The following is a 15,685-nucleotide window of genomic DNA, read 5'->3' on the forward strand; positions in this document are numbered from 1 at the left end:
ATTTTTTTTTACCTTTTCTTCTGGCCAAAAAGAACAAATTGAAGTTTGATTAATTTATAAATCTAATGATTCCAATAATGGGTGAAAATTCTGAAAAATGGTGATACACAATGTGAGGTTTACTGCAACAAACATCCAACGAAATTCGATGAATGAACTCAGCATACGCAGTAATAAATCTTTCAAACTTTTTATTCAACGCAGAATGCTACACCAAATATGAACACACTGCAACAAGTATATCACCAACGACGAACATTTTTACAAAGAATTATCAACAAACACCCTGTTGTCCAATAGTAATGTCACATTAGTAAGACGAAGGCTCCTTGGTGACGGTGACATACAAAGATCAACCCTGACGGACAGATGGTTATATAATTGGTCTTTTTCATAGCTTGCAGTGACTGAATCCAAAACATTAAAAAGCAGATTTCGCATCCTATTGGAGAAAAACAAATTGGTGGCTGATTTTTTTTTCCAGGTATTTATCAGTTTACCACAAATTTCCTTTAACAAGTAACATAAAACTACAGATGAAATGCAGCTCTTATGTTTTATTTCACAATGGTAATGAGTATAATGAAATGTTAAACTAGCTCTCCCATCCATCTGCATTTGAAGCCCTAACATTATGTAAACAGCTGCTAATCTGCTCTTACAGTTCACCACAAATATTTTTACATTTCACAGTTTTGTTCGGATACAAACAAGGTCATTTTTTTCCTGCTAACAGTACAAACGCATGGCTACAGTGTGGAGAGGCAGCAGCACAGAGACACTTCAGTCGTGTTTCACTACATGTTTCACGCAGTAAAAGGCAACAGGAACTTGAGCTCTTTCCAACCACCATGATCTTAATGAATCCGTGACAATCTTTGTGCGCCGTGATTCATCACTTTGGATCTTACACCCACAAATTATGTCTCTGCCAATGTCAAGGGGCGATTACATCCATCAGGTTCATACCTGACGTTAGAGTCCAATAATGGTGGTAATGCTCTGTGGTTCATTTCTAAATTGACTCGCGTCATTGAGTGGCCGATAAATGAGTTTATGAGTTCGAAGTTGACATGATCGAATGTGTATCTTCACCCACGTGGTCTTTAGGTCTTGTCTCTAACAGGTGACGTCATACACGTCTGTCTCTCCCTTGTTGGGAGGACAGACAGGTAGCTCCGGGCAGGCTGGGCATCTTGGATGTTTGAAGCTGAAGAGCAGAGCACTGCCGCCCAGCACCTGTAAACATGAACCCAGCCACCCAAAGTACAGCGAGCCGGCCGGACGCAGGCTGAGGTGGGGGAACCTGTGGTTGCTGATCCCTTGACTTGCACCGACCATCCCCAGTCGTCCGAGGTTGTGGGTGTAAACCCCGAGGGCGGTCAGGCTCAGGAGCCCAGCCATCACCACCAGGAGTCCACCTGTGGCCGTGACGCCTCTCAGAGGCAGGTCTGTCCAGCACCGGACCCCAATACAAGCCAGGATAATACCAGTGCCGCACAGGAACAAGGAGGTCAGGACCAAACCTTGTGCCAGGCGAACCCGCGGGTCCCTCTGGTATGGACCTGCTACGGGCCAGCACTGTTTCAGCTCCGAGTGCTCCACCTGCAGGCAGCTCTCCCAGAGGCCGTCGGAGCGCAGCAAGAGCAGAGCCTCCACTGACTTGACCCCCATCCCCTGACCTTTGACCCCGGGTCGAAGGAGTGACCCCGGCCCCGTCATGCCCAGACGTGCTTGTCCCTCTCTCCAATGCGGGGTGATGGCAGCAGTGAAGACGAGGACCAGTCCCAACGGGGAAAATACAATCCCCATCACCATGGAGGCTGGAGTTTGCATCGTACGCGGTACAACCCTGATTCTTCAGGAGAAACTCTCAAGAAATATACAACTGATTTGTTTTCTGTTAAAAAAACAAAACAGTACAACAGTGTTCAATGTGCTCTCCAGTGGGAGGTAATTAAAAAAAAAAGAGACGACAGTGCCTGCTCCTCCTCCAGACAGTGTTGTTCGTTATTATCATATATCAGTGTCATGGGAGCCCTCAGAACACTGTGGATTTACTCAGAAGAAAAATTTTGACAACACAAACGGTGACGATGAAGAGGATAAAGCGTCTTCTTTTTCATTTCCCACGGTCCAGTCGCAATCACAAATATCTCCTCCGACCAGACTGCTGATCAGACTGTGATGCAGGGAAACAGAGAACTTAAAATCTCAGATTTGTTCCCGAAAACATTATTAGCAAAAGCAAAATACAAAGATCAGAATAATCAAAGTTCGGCATGCTTGATAAACATCATCCATTACCTGATCCTTGGATCTCTCCTGCCTTCTCGCTGAGGATTCGTCAGTCTGACTGTCTGAGGGAAAGAGAAAAGACTCAGATACGGGAGGAGGCGGCGTGTCACTGAGGTGATGGAAAGAGAGGGAGACAGGAGACAGAGACGTGAGACGAAACGGAGGCGTGAAGCGGAGCAGAGACGAGATGGAGGTCTGGCTTCACCGCTCCAGTGCCGGACACGAAAAGACTGAACGTCGATGCCTGGCTCTGTTGCTAGGATACGATAACCTGGGCATGACAGTGTGTGTGTGTGTGTGTGTGTGTGTGTGTGTGTGTGTGTGTGCGTGTGTGTGTCTTTATTTATCCCAACACCTGGCTTGACTCATCTCTATGCAAAAGCTAATGGCCCTGCTGTTGGTGATGGCGGTTGGTCGGTTGTTTCTTTGTCACATTGGACCCTGGAGGGAATTAACTGGGTACGAAAATGTGTCAGGCACCTGCTGGATGCAGAGTGAGTCCAGCTACAGACTCTCAGTCGCGAGGAGGAAAGACAGAATGACCTCGAAGGATCAGGACAAGAGAACTTGACGACACAAGTGGCCAAAGGCTACAATATATGGGCTGTAACAATAATGACTGGAGCATCTTACACTATATCATATGTTCTCTACATGAGAAAAAAATGGTAGCAAAAGGATGCAAAAGAAGACAATTTTATTGGCAGGGCATGATAGGTGATGTCTCAGGATTACTTTGGTGCAGCTTCAGTGTGTGAAGGAACTTGAATAGTACTAGTGTGTAACTGCTGTGAGGGTCACAGTCCGACGTAAAGCGCCACGTCAACGGTGTTTATGAGATTCACAGTTTTTCATATTTGAATTCACATTCTGGGTCAGATGAATCTGTGATTTCTTTCAAGTTCCCTCTTAAGACACACTTTTAATGGAGAACCATTCCTGATTTTACTTTTTAAATTTTCTTTGAACTTTCTTTGAACTATTATAAGACACATTTTTATGCGAATCTGAATTTGTTTAATTTAATAATTTTGTACTCTCAAAGCTTTTTTTTTAAGCTCTGATCTCACTTGCTATTTTAAGTGTTTTGAAAGCTGCTATATAAACAATTTATTATTATCATTATTATTTCCAACTCTTTTATTCAATTCTGAAACTGTTATGTCTCATTTCTTTGATTTAGTGCCTTGTGAAGCACTTTGTAATTATTGCTATTATTATTATTATTATTATAACATTGTTGTTGTTGTTGTTGTTGTTGTTGTTGTTGTGTTGTTATTATTTGACCTGAAATAAATGAATCTATCAATCTAAAAATGAAAAAAAACAAACATATAACAGACATATGAATATACTATGTACAAGAATAGAATATACTAGGCTATAATAAAATAGACAAAATAGAATAGAATCGCCTGCCTGGATCTTGGAAAGAAGGAAAGCAGTGAAGTGGATTTTCATAAAAACATACCTGTGTTCATGTGCCATCTGTATCTAAAACATATGACACATTGTGATTGGAAACATATGTTTCCTGTTTTGCTTATGGATTGATTTATTGACATTCGTGGAAAGAGAGAAGATGACGGACACGTGAATCGGAGACCTGACGCGAGCTGTCAAGACTCAACCACTTCTCCGAATTAAATTGGTTTGTCAAGTAGGCTGTAGGGAAAAGTGTTGCCTTACTTATAGTTCACGGTATTTTGAACACAGGTATTACTTGTTACTTAACCCTATGTCTTCTCAATGCATCAAGAGCAGCGTGCTTCCGCATTTCATTTCAATTAGATCAATATCAAACGCTGCACATGCCGAGTTCATTGCCACTGCAGTGATTTATTGTACATGCACTGACACCACAAATTGCCTTATTCGCTTTGATGTAGAAATGGGTCGGAGAGAGGAGGCGTGGGAGCATCTGCAGAGGCACAGCACTGAAGAGGCAGCTCGCGAATTGAAAATGATGAACAATACTGTATTGGTTTATTAATAACCTCATCACTTTCTCTCACACGGGCACATTTTGACTGCAAAGACACACACACACACACACACACACACACACACATAGGGACACAGCCCATGAAGTCCCAGTCACTTACCATTCAGGAGGGGATGTGTGTGTCTCACTGCAGATCGCTGGCTGATCCTCTGCTCTCGTCTGAATGGTCAACATGTTTCTCTCTCTGGCAGCAGATGGTGCTTCATTATTCTTGCTCCCTCTTCCCTCTCGTCTGTCTTTGCCTCAGCAGTCTCCCCACCTTTCTCTCTGCCGTCTAATTTTCTCTGTCTTGATGTCTTTGTTTGTGTTTGTCCTTGCTATCCCCCCCCCCCCCTTGCAGCCTCCCCGGCTGTCTGCGTCTCTTCTGACTCTCTGTCTCACTTTCTGTGTGTGTGTGACTGCCTGCCTTTCTCTTTGACTTGCTGAAGGATGTCTGTGTTGTATCTAGGACAGAGTGCACCGCTGCTTTCCCAGTCATTGTCACCAAATAAGGAAAAGCACTGAGCTTTTCTGTCCATGCCAACACTTCAACATGTGTGCCGCCTGTTTTGGGGGCACGCATGGCTGCTGCAAAACAACGCAAAACATGATTCTTTTTGTTGTCTTTTCACCTGCATATGGCCCAAACCTCCACAAACCCCATTGCCTAAAAACATACTAACCCATGAATACAAGAAAAAAACTGAAAATAAATCTCCCTCCTGCAGATGGGTTTCATGCTTTTTTGTGTTTGAGATAGAAGATAGCGCAATCAGCTGATGCTGCATTTCCAATATGCAATTCACCTCAAAAGGCTAATTATAATTGTGCACTCACACACACACACACACACACGCACACACGCACACACAGAGGAAGCATTTCATTATTGTTTGGTTGTTCCATTGATAACTGCAGCTGTGAACGGTCGACTTTTCAATCAGATCTTCATGTGTAATAACAGAGAGAAGCTATTATGAATTTCATTTTTTTTTAATTTTCTTACAAAAAGGGGGCAAGATTTGACTAATACAACCAGAATTGCCATGGGATGATAATGAAATATTACAGGGATACATGTTTGCTTTGAAATGATGCATAAACGTACAAGGGAAAACTTTTTACACACATTCTTTAACACACACATACTATGAAAACTTTTTTCCAGGCAGAAAAAGAATCAGTGGTCACACAACACAGTCAGGAACTGCCCACAGCTTTGGGCTCAATGATGTTTGACACTAAGTCTTGTGTTTTTTATAGGTAGAAATGTGTGACTTCAGGTTCTGAATGCAAGCCGGCGTCGGGCCATTTTAGTCGTGAAAACGCACCATTGGCTCTCGCAGAAGAAATGATGAGTACACTGAAAGCAGCAAGAATAGCGACCTCTTAAAATGCTGAAAATACACTGTACACAGACCATGCACCGTGCTCTGTAAAAAAACTTTTTTGAAATTCGTAGCAAATTGTGGAAAATGGATTTAAACATGCACGTGGCTAGTTCATAAAACACTGTCATATTAAAATCTATTTACATTATATATGTACAGGCTGTTCATTATAATTGCTCTTACGTTAAAATATTAAATTCAAATTACAAAATGATAAGAACTGGGGCGAGTGGTATTTACAATATGAAGAAACGGTTTGACATTTGGTCTGAAATCAGAAAAGCTGGAGCGGCTTCTTCAATCCAGTTCTCTCGGCGCACATAGTCTCTGACTGGGCAGTGCTTCGACAGGTGGTCTAAACCGGCAGCTGGGATTCATTTGATTTTTTTCCATCCGTCAATTCGAGCAGGCGGCCGACTCGTTCTCATACTTCGACGAGGGTGACCTGGAACTGACCGGACACCACCTCTGACATCTCAATGAGGAAGGCCGACTGGTTTGTGTAGTGTTCAATGATGTTGTCGTCCATGTTGACAAATATCCTGAAGGAGAGATTCCAAAAAAGAAGAAGGAAGAAAATCAGTGCACAGAACGTGGGACAACCTGTTTAGACAAAAAACCTCTTCGACTCATCCTAAAATTGGTCGTTTTCCTCTTTTAAAATTGTCTCTGGTGTGACATGAGCATCTGCTCGTCAGGTTTCCTGTCAGGCCAACGTGTCATTTGTTTTAAAGAAAGCACCTCGGGTGAAAAATACAGTGACAGCATCAGCAGGAGTAGTTAATCAGGTCGCTCTCCTCCTCCTGCTGCTGGCACTAACACTAGCCTGTGCGTCTTTAAGGCTTTTAATGTCTGAACTAACTTCATGCATTCTGCCTGCGGGGACGGGACTGATTAAAGACAAGAGCAAAAGACAGGAGGGAGGGAACTGCGGGGAGAATGTAACCCAACCTGTTGGCTTAGCTGCTCCCGACGCGGCGATAGCTGCCGGCAAGCCGAGGGAAAAAAAATCACCCAAAGGTGTTGCAGCCTCTGTCTATCGTCTCAAGACTCGGGGTCCGCTGTCAATTCACAGGCAGTGACCCAGACTATGACCAGCGTGAACGTCTTTTAGCCAATAGACATACAAAAAAATGTCTTATTCTGATTCAGATTTGACCTATAATGATAATTATGTTAGAAGTAGACTGAGAACACGGTCCAACGCACCACGTCCATCAGCGGTTGGCTGGTGTCAACCAGCAGCTAGTGACTCTGAAACCTCTATCAGACCAGATATCTCTTTCAACGACTCAAAACCCCCTCTCGGATGTCCCGAAGAGATGAAGACACGAATGAGGAACAACAATTGAAGATGACTCATCTGCAGGACTTCGTCCTCCTTTCTTTATTTTTGGAGGAGCTGTAATTAACGAATTCCACCGGGCCGAGCCAAGTAACCTACCGACCCGGTCTGTCAACTTGAGCTTCCGTGAAAAGGTGCATTGAAAACAAAACTTAAGTCCTGAATTTATGCCTGTCGCCTGTGTCGAATACATGGCTTTAATCAAGTGTGTCAGTGTTAAGCCAGTTGTATAATGGCAGTGCATTAGACATGTAAAAGAACCACAACAAAAAGAAACTCACCCTCTCTTGCATTTTTTGTAGATTTTCCCGATGGTGTCTCTTTGCACACCGTACTTTTCTGAAATCTGAATCGGAATACAAGATGACAGTTAGTGTGACATTTCCAGCTGAAAGAGCGACGGTAAACTTGAGGGAAAACATACGGCTAACGCTATGTGGGCATGCGTTTGTGTGTCTAAGAGTGTATTTCAAGTCAATTTGAGCCAAATGATACTTACAGCTTCCTGTAGGCCGGACAGTGTCGGCGTGCTGAGCATGAGTGCATCAAACACCTCCTCAGCGCCCGTCCTCACGTACAACATAACTAATAGGAAGCGAGAAAAATGCTTAGGTGAGAAAAGGTTCATCATAGATGGTGATGGTGATGATTATCATTATTATTATTATCAGACTTGGAGTTTTCTATATCTACCTCTCTGTGGGTCTTCTCTGCGGGCTTGCTTGGTCGGAGGGCTGTTCTGCTCTCTGTCAGGATACAACCTCTTCATGGAATTCCTGGCAACACAAAACAGTCACATTTGAGAAAAGGCAGCCACTGTGTGTCTATTTAAAATCGACCTGATAGGGATTAAGAGCTGTTTGCCTTGTGTTTACGATCTATGCCTACCTTTCAGTCTCGTCCATGGGAGCGGCCTAGAGAGACAGAGAAACAGAGATCTGATTAGATTCCATTGATAAAGAAATTGCCTAATGTCCCCCTTCCTAGCATTATCTGTGCGTAACCCCTTCAAAAAGAAAAGAAAAAAAGGAATGTTATCATTTCTTTAAGGCGGCATTTCCCATGACCACTAACAGAGCCACTTGCGCATGGACACTGATGGAGAGAGGCAGATATGACCATCCTACGCTTTATCATATTGGCCAATCAAAAGACATTGAGTTATTAACGACAGACTGTGGGACACTGTAATGTGAAGTACTTTAGTTTTTAGCATTTGTTCTTTATTTCTTTCACCCACTGTAATGTAGGGAACGTGTATCTAAACAGTTTCTTTTTGAATCATCTCTATACACACACACACACACACGTTCACACACACGTTCACACACATCCCTCTACAATCCATACTGTGGGAAAACTGGCCTGTCTGAACAGCGCACTCCCCTCTCTGTTGTTGCAAGTGTGTGTGTGTGTTTGTGTGTGTGTGAGTGAAAGAAAGTGGAGACATGAGGGTGGCGCACACTGAACGTCGGGTGCCTGTCAGTTGCTGCAGCACCAGGTGTGAGTGTGTGTTTTCGTGTAAAAGCCCCTATAGCCTAATCTCAGTGTCAGTAGCTGTAGCGGCTTGTACCGGTGCCTGGTTTCGACTGCAATTAGCTCATCTGATGTCGAGTCGGTGCTTCACCTCACTTTCGCTGACACCATCCCCCCCCCCCCCCCCCCCCCCCCTTTTTTTTTCCCACAACCCACTACATACTTTCCCACAGTTTTTCCCCCTGACTCTCTCGTGCCTGTCCTGTGGCCTGCAGCGATTATGAGGAGATCGGGGAGCGGGGGGGCCCGGGAAAATAATTACCTCGACAGAGGAGAGGACGAGAGAGAGAGAGCGGCAGAAAAGGAGGAAGCGATAGTAAAGTATAGTAATGTGCAGGCCTACCATGCGCTGTAAACTGGAGAGGTGTGCTTCTGGGATAAAGAGAACTGGCTGGGTGATGTGGTCATCCAGCCTCTGGAAGAAGGTGCTTTCACTGCCCATGGAGCTGCTCACTACAGACTTGTTGGCTGGAAACAACGCAAGGATGCTCACAATATTAGAACACGCTCTCTTGCATCGTGTCATCATCTTTTCTTTCTTTTTTTAAAGGAGATCTTTATTTCTCACCGTTCTCACTCGTGCTCTTTCCCCTCCTCTTTCCCCTCTTCCTCTCCTCGTCGCGCATCTTCCTCTCTGCGCCCTGAGGAACACACACTCACGTGGTTACAATACTGACTCGAGCTCAGGACCATTGCCAAGTTTAGCGGTGAGTGGAGCGGAGTGACAGCGGTCGGTGACGAACCTTGTCGCAGAAGATCTTGACCTGGCAGGCGGCTCGGTGTATGAGCTGGTTGGATCCTGAGCTGAAGTCGTAGGTGTCGATCTGCAGGTTCAGCGGCAGGCCTTTCACTCCCTTCTGAGAGGAGAAGTCTGTGCTCAGGGAGTTGATGCCGATGTACACCTGGAGAATGAGAAATTACACCTTGTTTGCACGTGGCTTTCGAGCCGTGACATCATGAAGAGAGGAGGAAATTTGCGACATTCACGGCCTGATACGACCGTTACAGTTACGGATAATTGGTCTAAAAAGCACCGGCGGTTCTCGCTGTCCTGTCACCTCCACGTGTTTCTTTCACCCTGTCTTCCCCCTATCTTTTTTAAGATGAACCATTTAAGCACAATCTTAAGCCTCTTTATCCTCCCTTTATCCCCTCTTTATCACCACTTTATTCTCTCTATCCGCTCCAGTTTTTTTTGTTGTTGTTGCTCACAGCTCCCTCTCTTCCTGCTTCCAGCAGGTTTGGTGGCCCCACCCTTGCACCTTTGGGCCGCAAGAGAAGCTTGCATAAGCCGTTGTGGCCCTCGCCTGCTGTGGTGAAAGGAGCCTTGTGGCCATACACATTTCTAGGATTCCTCCCCTCCCTCCTCTGCCGCTCCTTCTCTCTCCTCCTCCTCCCTTTTCTACCTTTCTTTCCCTTTCCTTGTCTCTTCGGAGAAAGAGCTTTCAATTGTCACACACTTGTTTGTCTGTCAGGCGTGTTTACCTTGGCTTCTTCACTGGGGTTCCAAACAAAGGAGAGAGCGTTGAAAGCCACCTCTTCGATGTGGCTAATGCCACTGAACACTTCTTTGTAGTCCGCTATAAAAGAAAGAAAGAAAACACTTTAATTCTCAGGCTTATAATCAGGTAGGAATGCTTGGTTGATTATTTTATGCAACATACTACCAAAAAAAACCAAAAGAAATATTATGTGTGCAGGTGAACAGTGCCTTTGCATGTGTATTTTCGTGTGAGAGGAACATACCGATGTCAATGACCCTCTGCTTGACGGTTGGTTGCCGCGCATGCCAGTGATTCCAAAAGCGGAGCTGCATTTCTGGGCTCTTGTCATTCTCGAACACAGCCATCACTACTGTCTGAAGAGGGGGAAAGAAGGAAGTCGACAGACAAGCAGAGAATTAGGCGCATTCGTCAAACCGAATGTGACTCACTAACACCTGCCTATATTTCCATGAGTGACCAGCTCCGCTCTAAAAAGCCAGCATGCTTCTTTCATCACTCCAAATCCCCCTTTTCTCCTCACATTGTCATCAGTTATTTGCAGTGAGCTGCTGTGTGTTTGTGCGTATTCTTATTCTCCGATTCGCTTGACAAAGAAAAGGGTTGTCGCTTATGTTTTTCTAACCACACCACACCTTCTCCCCTTCCTCGTCCACTCCTCTTTCCCCCCCCCCTGTTTGAGCTGAGCTTAAAATCCGCTGCACTCTGGCCCCATTACACCCTCGTACGAATAAATTATACAGGGCAGGACACTGTAATTTGAATGGTTCCAGCCCAGTGTGCAGGGTGTCAGCAGGGAATTAGTCACAGAGGAGCTGGGAGGGACAGATATATGGGAAGGGTTGGCTCGATGGCATGCAAAGTATTTATGTCTTCACGAGCCTGAAGCAAATAGTCGCAATTTTTTTTTCCATAACAATTACGTATTAAAAAACAAGAACAATGGAGATTAATCTCTGACAAAAAGAAATCTGCTATTTGCCTCCAGGTGATGTGTCACCATGACTCACTTTGACTTTGCTGTTGGTGAGGCAGGCACTGCTGTCCACTCCCTGGAGAGTGATGGGGTAGAACTGTCCCTTGTTCAGGTAGACCATGGGCAGGTCGCTGGACTTGTAAGTAGAAGCCAGGGGGGCGCCCAGGGAAAACTGGAACTCACTCCTGAATCTCTCAGGTGGGGAGCCAGTGTAGGAGCCAGAGTAGACTGGGCTGGACGGGTCCTCTGGGAAGGGATCGCTGTAGGGAAGAGTCTGACATCCACAGCAGGATTTTATTATTAAAGGAAAGTGTGAGACGCCCAAAGACATAGATAATTGGTATCGGAATATGAGCTTTCAAAACACGACCCGACGCTTACCTCACTGCTGGGGTCGGGGAAAGCGCCGCTCTCCGGCCACTTCTGCAGCAGCGAGTCGAAGATGATATTGAGCTCCTGTTTGTCGTAGGTGTCGCCCACCACACTGGTCAGCGTGGTGTAGGTGTCTGAGGTGGTGGGACCAGAGATGGCCAGGGAGGTGTTCTGCTTGGATCCCAAGGCTTCCTGAGGATGGCTGGTGGGAATGTTCTCGGAGAGGATCTTCATGACGTTGGCGGACGCCTCCAGTGACACGAGCTCATTGGTGTTGCCCGCGGTCCTGGCGGGGCGGAGGCGGGAAAGAGGAACAACAGAAGTGTGAGGTCAACATGACCCGCCAGCACTCCACCAAAGGTACCAACGGAGCAAAGTAACAAACTGTCGGGCGTCTTTAATATGACAGAGGCCCCGCAGACAGCCCGTGCAAACGCACAGCAGTCAGCAAAAGCACTTCAGCTCTGCACACACACAGCTACTGTGAGGTAAGCTCGCAGAAAGACGGGGTTTGAGTCTGGGTGGGAACTATTTGTCCCTTAATCCAGCTTTTTTTCTTCTCTGTGTTTGAGTTTCTCTGTTGAAAATGTTTGAGGGGACAACACTGCGCCCCAGCCAATGGCCATTTCTCACCCACCTAAGACGGAGGAGTGATAGGCAGCTCAGTGCAGACAGAGAGTGGAAAGCAACCGTTTGTCCGCCTGTTGTGAAACTCTTGAAGCGAGCCGGAGATAATGATAGGGAGAGGATAGATGGATGGAAGGACTGGAGGGGGAGACAATAATCCTCCTGACTTTGTTTGATTTAGGGATTACCCACTCACCTGTTAATGACCCCCCCCCCCCAAAGCCCTGCCTTTCTCTTTCTGGATTATTGACACTCTCTCATACGTTTAATTCAGTGATAACAGAGGATGGGATAGACATAAAAGGAAGACATTTCATTTTTAAATGATTCCTTTATATATATATATATCTGTGTGTGTGTGTGTGTTTGTGTGTGTGAGTGTGTGTGTGTGTTGATGATGATTTAGCAGTGAATACCATGTACCAGATAAACATTAACAACTATGACTGGTGGAGCTCTTACCTCTCTGATATTTTGTTGATGTTACTGCCGCGGTTGCAGATGGCAATCTTCTGTTCCCTCTGGGTCTGGAAAAATCAAGACATTAAGGTTCACAAACAAGGTTTTGAAAGTGTCCGACAGATGGAAATGTAATTCCCTCTGGTTTCCCATTGACGCTGATTCCACTGATTATCTACCTTGCACTGTTCATAAAGCATGGTTAACGCTGCCAGGTCATCCCCCGACTGGAGTCTGGGTTTGGAGTGGTTCTGCTCGGGGACAGGGCTCTCCAGGTAGGACCAGGAGTCCATGCCGTAGTTTGCGTAATGGTTATAGTTGAAGCTCTCGCTCTGAAAAACTAGTCCCAGAGTCCTACACACAGGAGAAAAGAGCCAAAGTGAGTCCATTGAATAGACAGGTTGATTTAACGTATGAAACATTTTAAATAATCCAGCAGCCCATTAGAGGAATAAACACGTGCAAGTGCTTCATGTTTATACTTATTTGACACATGGGGGTGGACAAACTGGAGTTCAGCAGCAGTAGAGCTGAGCCTCGGAGCACTGTACATACTTGCCCCTGAGCATGAAGGGTTTCGATTGCAAAACCACAAAGCTGAGTAACATCCCTCAGGAGAAGTGGTGTCAAAAAAAGTTTTTTAAAAAAGCCAAGGGGCCACACACGCACACACGCACATGCACACACACAAACACACACACACACACACACACACACACACACACACTTTGTGAGAGGAAAACAAACTACATTCCTGGATGTTGTATAAGCTCCCTCATTTGCATAGATCTCAAAAGAGGTGAGGGGATTATCTTACTAAGTAAATAGAAACCCACAACCGTCACAGAGGTTTTAGATATCACATGGAAATAAATAAATAAGTAAACAAACCAATAAAAACCTGTGATTCTGAGGATTGGATTTGTTTGGAGAGATTTAGGATCGCAAAATATCCTGACTGGCGGAGTAAAACTCCCCTTTTGAGTTTGCCTGAAGTAGGTGATGAACAAATAGCAAGTTTGTTCTGGATAAAGAGTAAATCGGATGTGCTGACAGAAGGGGAAGAGCACAGGTGTTCACACGCACAGCAGGATCGAAGCTCAAAGAGAAATCTATGGATTTCTCACGGGGATTAATGGGGAGTCCTGGATGCATTGGAGCATGGCACCGGGGAAGGAGAGAGATGCACCATTTGAACATGGAGCAGTGGGGATTCTAAATTTGAAATGTCAAAATACTACAAACTCATACACCTGCTCCAAGATGCACCTGTCTCTCTCTCTCTGTCTCTCTCTCTCTCTCTCTCTCTCTCTCTCTCTCTCTCTCAGCAGGCTCAGAAAAAAAAAAAACTTCATGCAACACAACTCCATTAGTCACTCTCCATTTCCCCCTACAACCAGGAAAAGTGCAGATGTGTTATTATACAGACGCAGGGTTGGGGGGCTTGTGTCTAGGGTTTCGCCATTATGTAATTCAATGCATTACATGCTGCCGTTGCCCTCTGTCTCTGTCCAACACCTCGAGAGGAGATTCCTATTTCCCGGTCTCCTTTTGTGCTCCGAGGCCCCAAGGTGAGTGACAACACAAGCCGAAACAGACCCGCTATAAGCATGTGTGCGTGCGTGTGTGCGTGCCTGTGTGTGTGTGTGTGTGCATGTGTTAGGACTATGCATATATCAATTTCCCGAGGAAAACAGAAATCTTTCACATGGGGGTCTCATTGCAACAAACAAGGGGGAGGTGGTTTCTGTCCCGCTGACTGGAATGTGACATGGAACATTTGAGTCTAAACCTAAATGCTTCATCTTCGCTGATGAACAGTATGCGTTTTAAAAAACTCAATCTTGATGAAGCACAATTTTATCCCAAAACAGAAGAAAACACCCTCACAGAACTTACTCAGTCTCTTTGGTCATGTCTCCGGTCCAAGTCAGCCGGACTAGATTCCTTTGATTTCAGCTCCTCACTGTTTCCCTCTCCCTCTGTGCCGGTGAGTCTATCAGTGTTGCAGAGAAGAGCAGTGACACACAGATGAGTCAAGTGTTGTGATTCCCTCTGAGCCGGGGCCCAGATTTATTTCGTGCCTGCACAGTTTCCCTCTCTCCTCTGATTGGCCGAGGGCGGAGAGACAGGTGTCTGATAGGACAGGTGTAGGATTATTAACTCTTCCCAGGCTGGAGAGAAACTGCCTTGCATGTGTATGAGTGTGTGCAGTGAAGTGAGCACTTTGCACGACAATCCAAGGCAGGGGTGCCATGAATCTCATTATTGCACTGGATGAAAAGAGTGAGATTGGGGATCCCGGAGGTGTGAAGGGCTTGGTAATGAGACTGAGAAAAGAGAGGAGAGGTCTGGAACTCAGCTTTAACATGTTAATAGTTTATCCAGTATCATTTTTCACTCTCCCCCTTTACTTCCATGTCATACACAGGTTTTGGTCTCTTTATTTTCAGGGGATCATAGATGTAAAGATGAGCACTATACTGCTGTGGCCAAAACTCGGGAGAGGTTGGCGTAAGGGAAGCAGAGCTTTTTTAAAGATATGTTTTAAAGCCAAATGGAATTGGAAATGTTTTAAAGCTTTCAGTATTTATTCCCTATACTTTTGAATGACACATGTTAAAGTTTAGCTTTTAGTCAACATATTTTAATTTAGTTGAAACATATGTTAAACTTAAAGTATTAATAGTATAGGTGTCCATTGTGCAGTGGTCCCTTTAAGAGGTTTTTATGAGAATATATATATATATACACACACATATATATATATACATACACACAATTATAATTGTTTAATTTGATCCTAATAAAGTGTTGGACACTTTCCTTTATAACAATAAATCAGACTTAATTAAATGATGAAAAGATGTTTTTGTGAAGAAGAAAAAATAGATTTGTTAAGTAACTATGTAGTAGAGTCAAAAGTCCAATGTTTTCCTGGGAAATGCAGTGGAGTGGAATAAAAATCACAAAAGTAGTATTTTGTAGTAGTATTTAATGCCACACTAATGTTAAATTATAACCAACTAAAATATAAACTATTCAACTCTATTTTAACGAAGTATTTCAATAGCCGATATATTTCTGACCAACAAGTAATGCAGGGATTAGAAAATAAATGTTTGTGTTAAGTGTACTTGGGATTTAATTCGGGTGAGGAGCTATGAAAAAAAGACTGGACACATCTTGTACAAC

At 44.6% G+C, this 15,685-nt stretch overlaps 2 protein-coding genes across 2 annotated transcripts; both read right to left on the reverse strand.

The window, feature by feature from the left end:
* Positions 1-174: 174 nt before the first annotated feature.
* On the reverse strand, positions 175-4,673 carry cldn23l (claudin 23-like). The gene is made up of 3 exons (XM_035609527.2): positions 4,404-4,673; positions 2,308-2,360; positions 175-2,182 (listed from the first exon to the last, which is right to left on the reverse strand). Exon 3 carries the CDS (start codon positions 1,834-1,836, stop codon positions 1,120-1,122), a length of 717 nt encoding a protein of 238 aa, XP_035465420.2. The 5' UTR covers positions 1,837-2,182; positions 2,308-2,360; positions 4,404-4,673; the 3' UTR covers positions 175-1,119.
* A 586-nt stretch (positions 4,674-5,259) lies between these two features.
* grhl3 (grainyhead-like transcription factor 3) lies at positions 5,260-14,547 on the reverse strand. Its single transcript, XM_035611190.1, has 15 exons — positions 14,390-14,547; positions 12,670-12,844; positions 12,494-12,558; positions 11,414-11,690; positions 11,067-11,306; positions 10,301-10,412; positions 10,040-10,134; positions 9,298-9,456; positions 9,123-9,195; positions 8,898-9,022; positions 7,907-7,932; positions 7,712-7,794; positions 7,518-7,603; positions 7,300-7,364; positions 5,260-6,215 (listed from the first exon to the last, which is right to left on the reverse strand). Exons 1-15 carry the CDS (start codon positions 14,404-14,406, stop codon positions 6,098-6,100), a joined length of 1,716 nt encoding a protein of 571 aa, XP_035467083.1. The 5' UTR covers positions 14,407-14,547; the 3' UTR covers positions 5,260-6,097.
* Positions 14,548-15,685: the final 1,138 nt, after the last annotated feature.

This window comes from Scophthalmus maximus, chromosome 15 (genome assembly GCF_022379125.1).
Source record: "Scophthalmus maximus strain ysfricsl-2021 chromosome 15, ASM2237912v1, whole genome shotgun sequence".
Lineage (NCBI taxonomy): Eukaryota > Metazoa > Chordata > Actinopteri > Pleuronectiformes > Scophthalmidae > Scophthalmus > Scophthalmus maximus.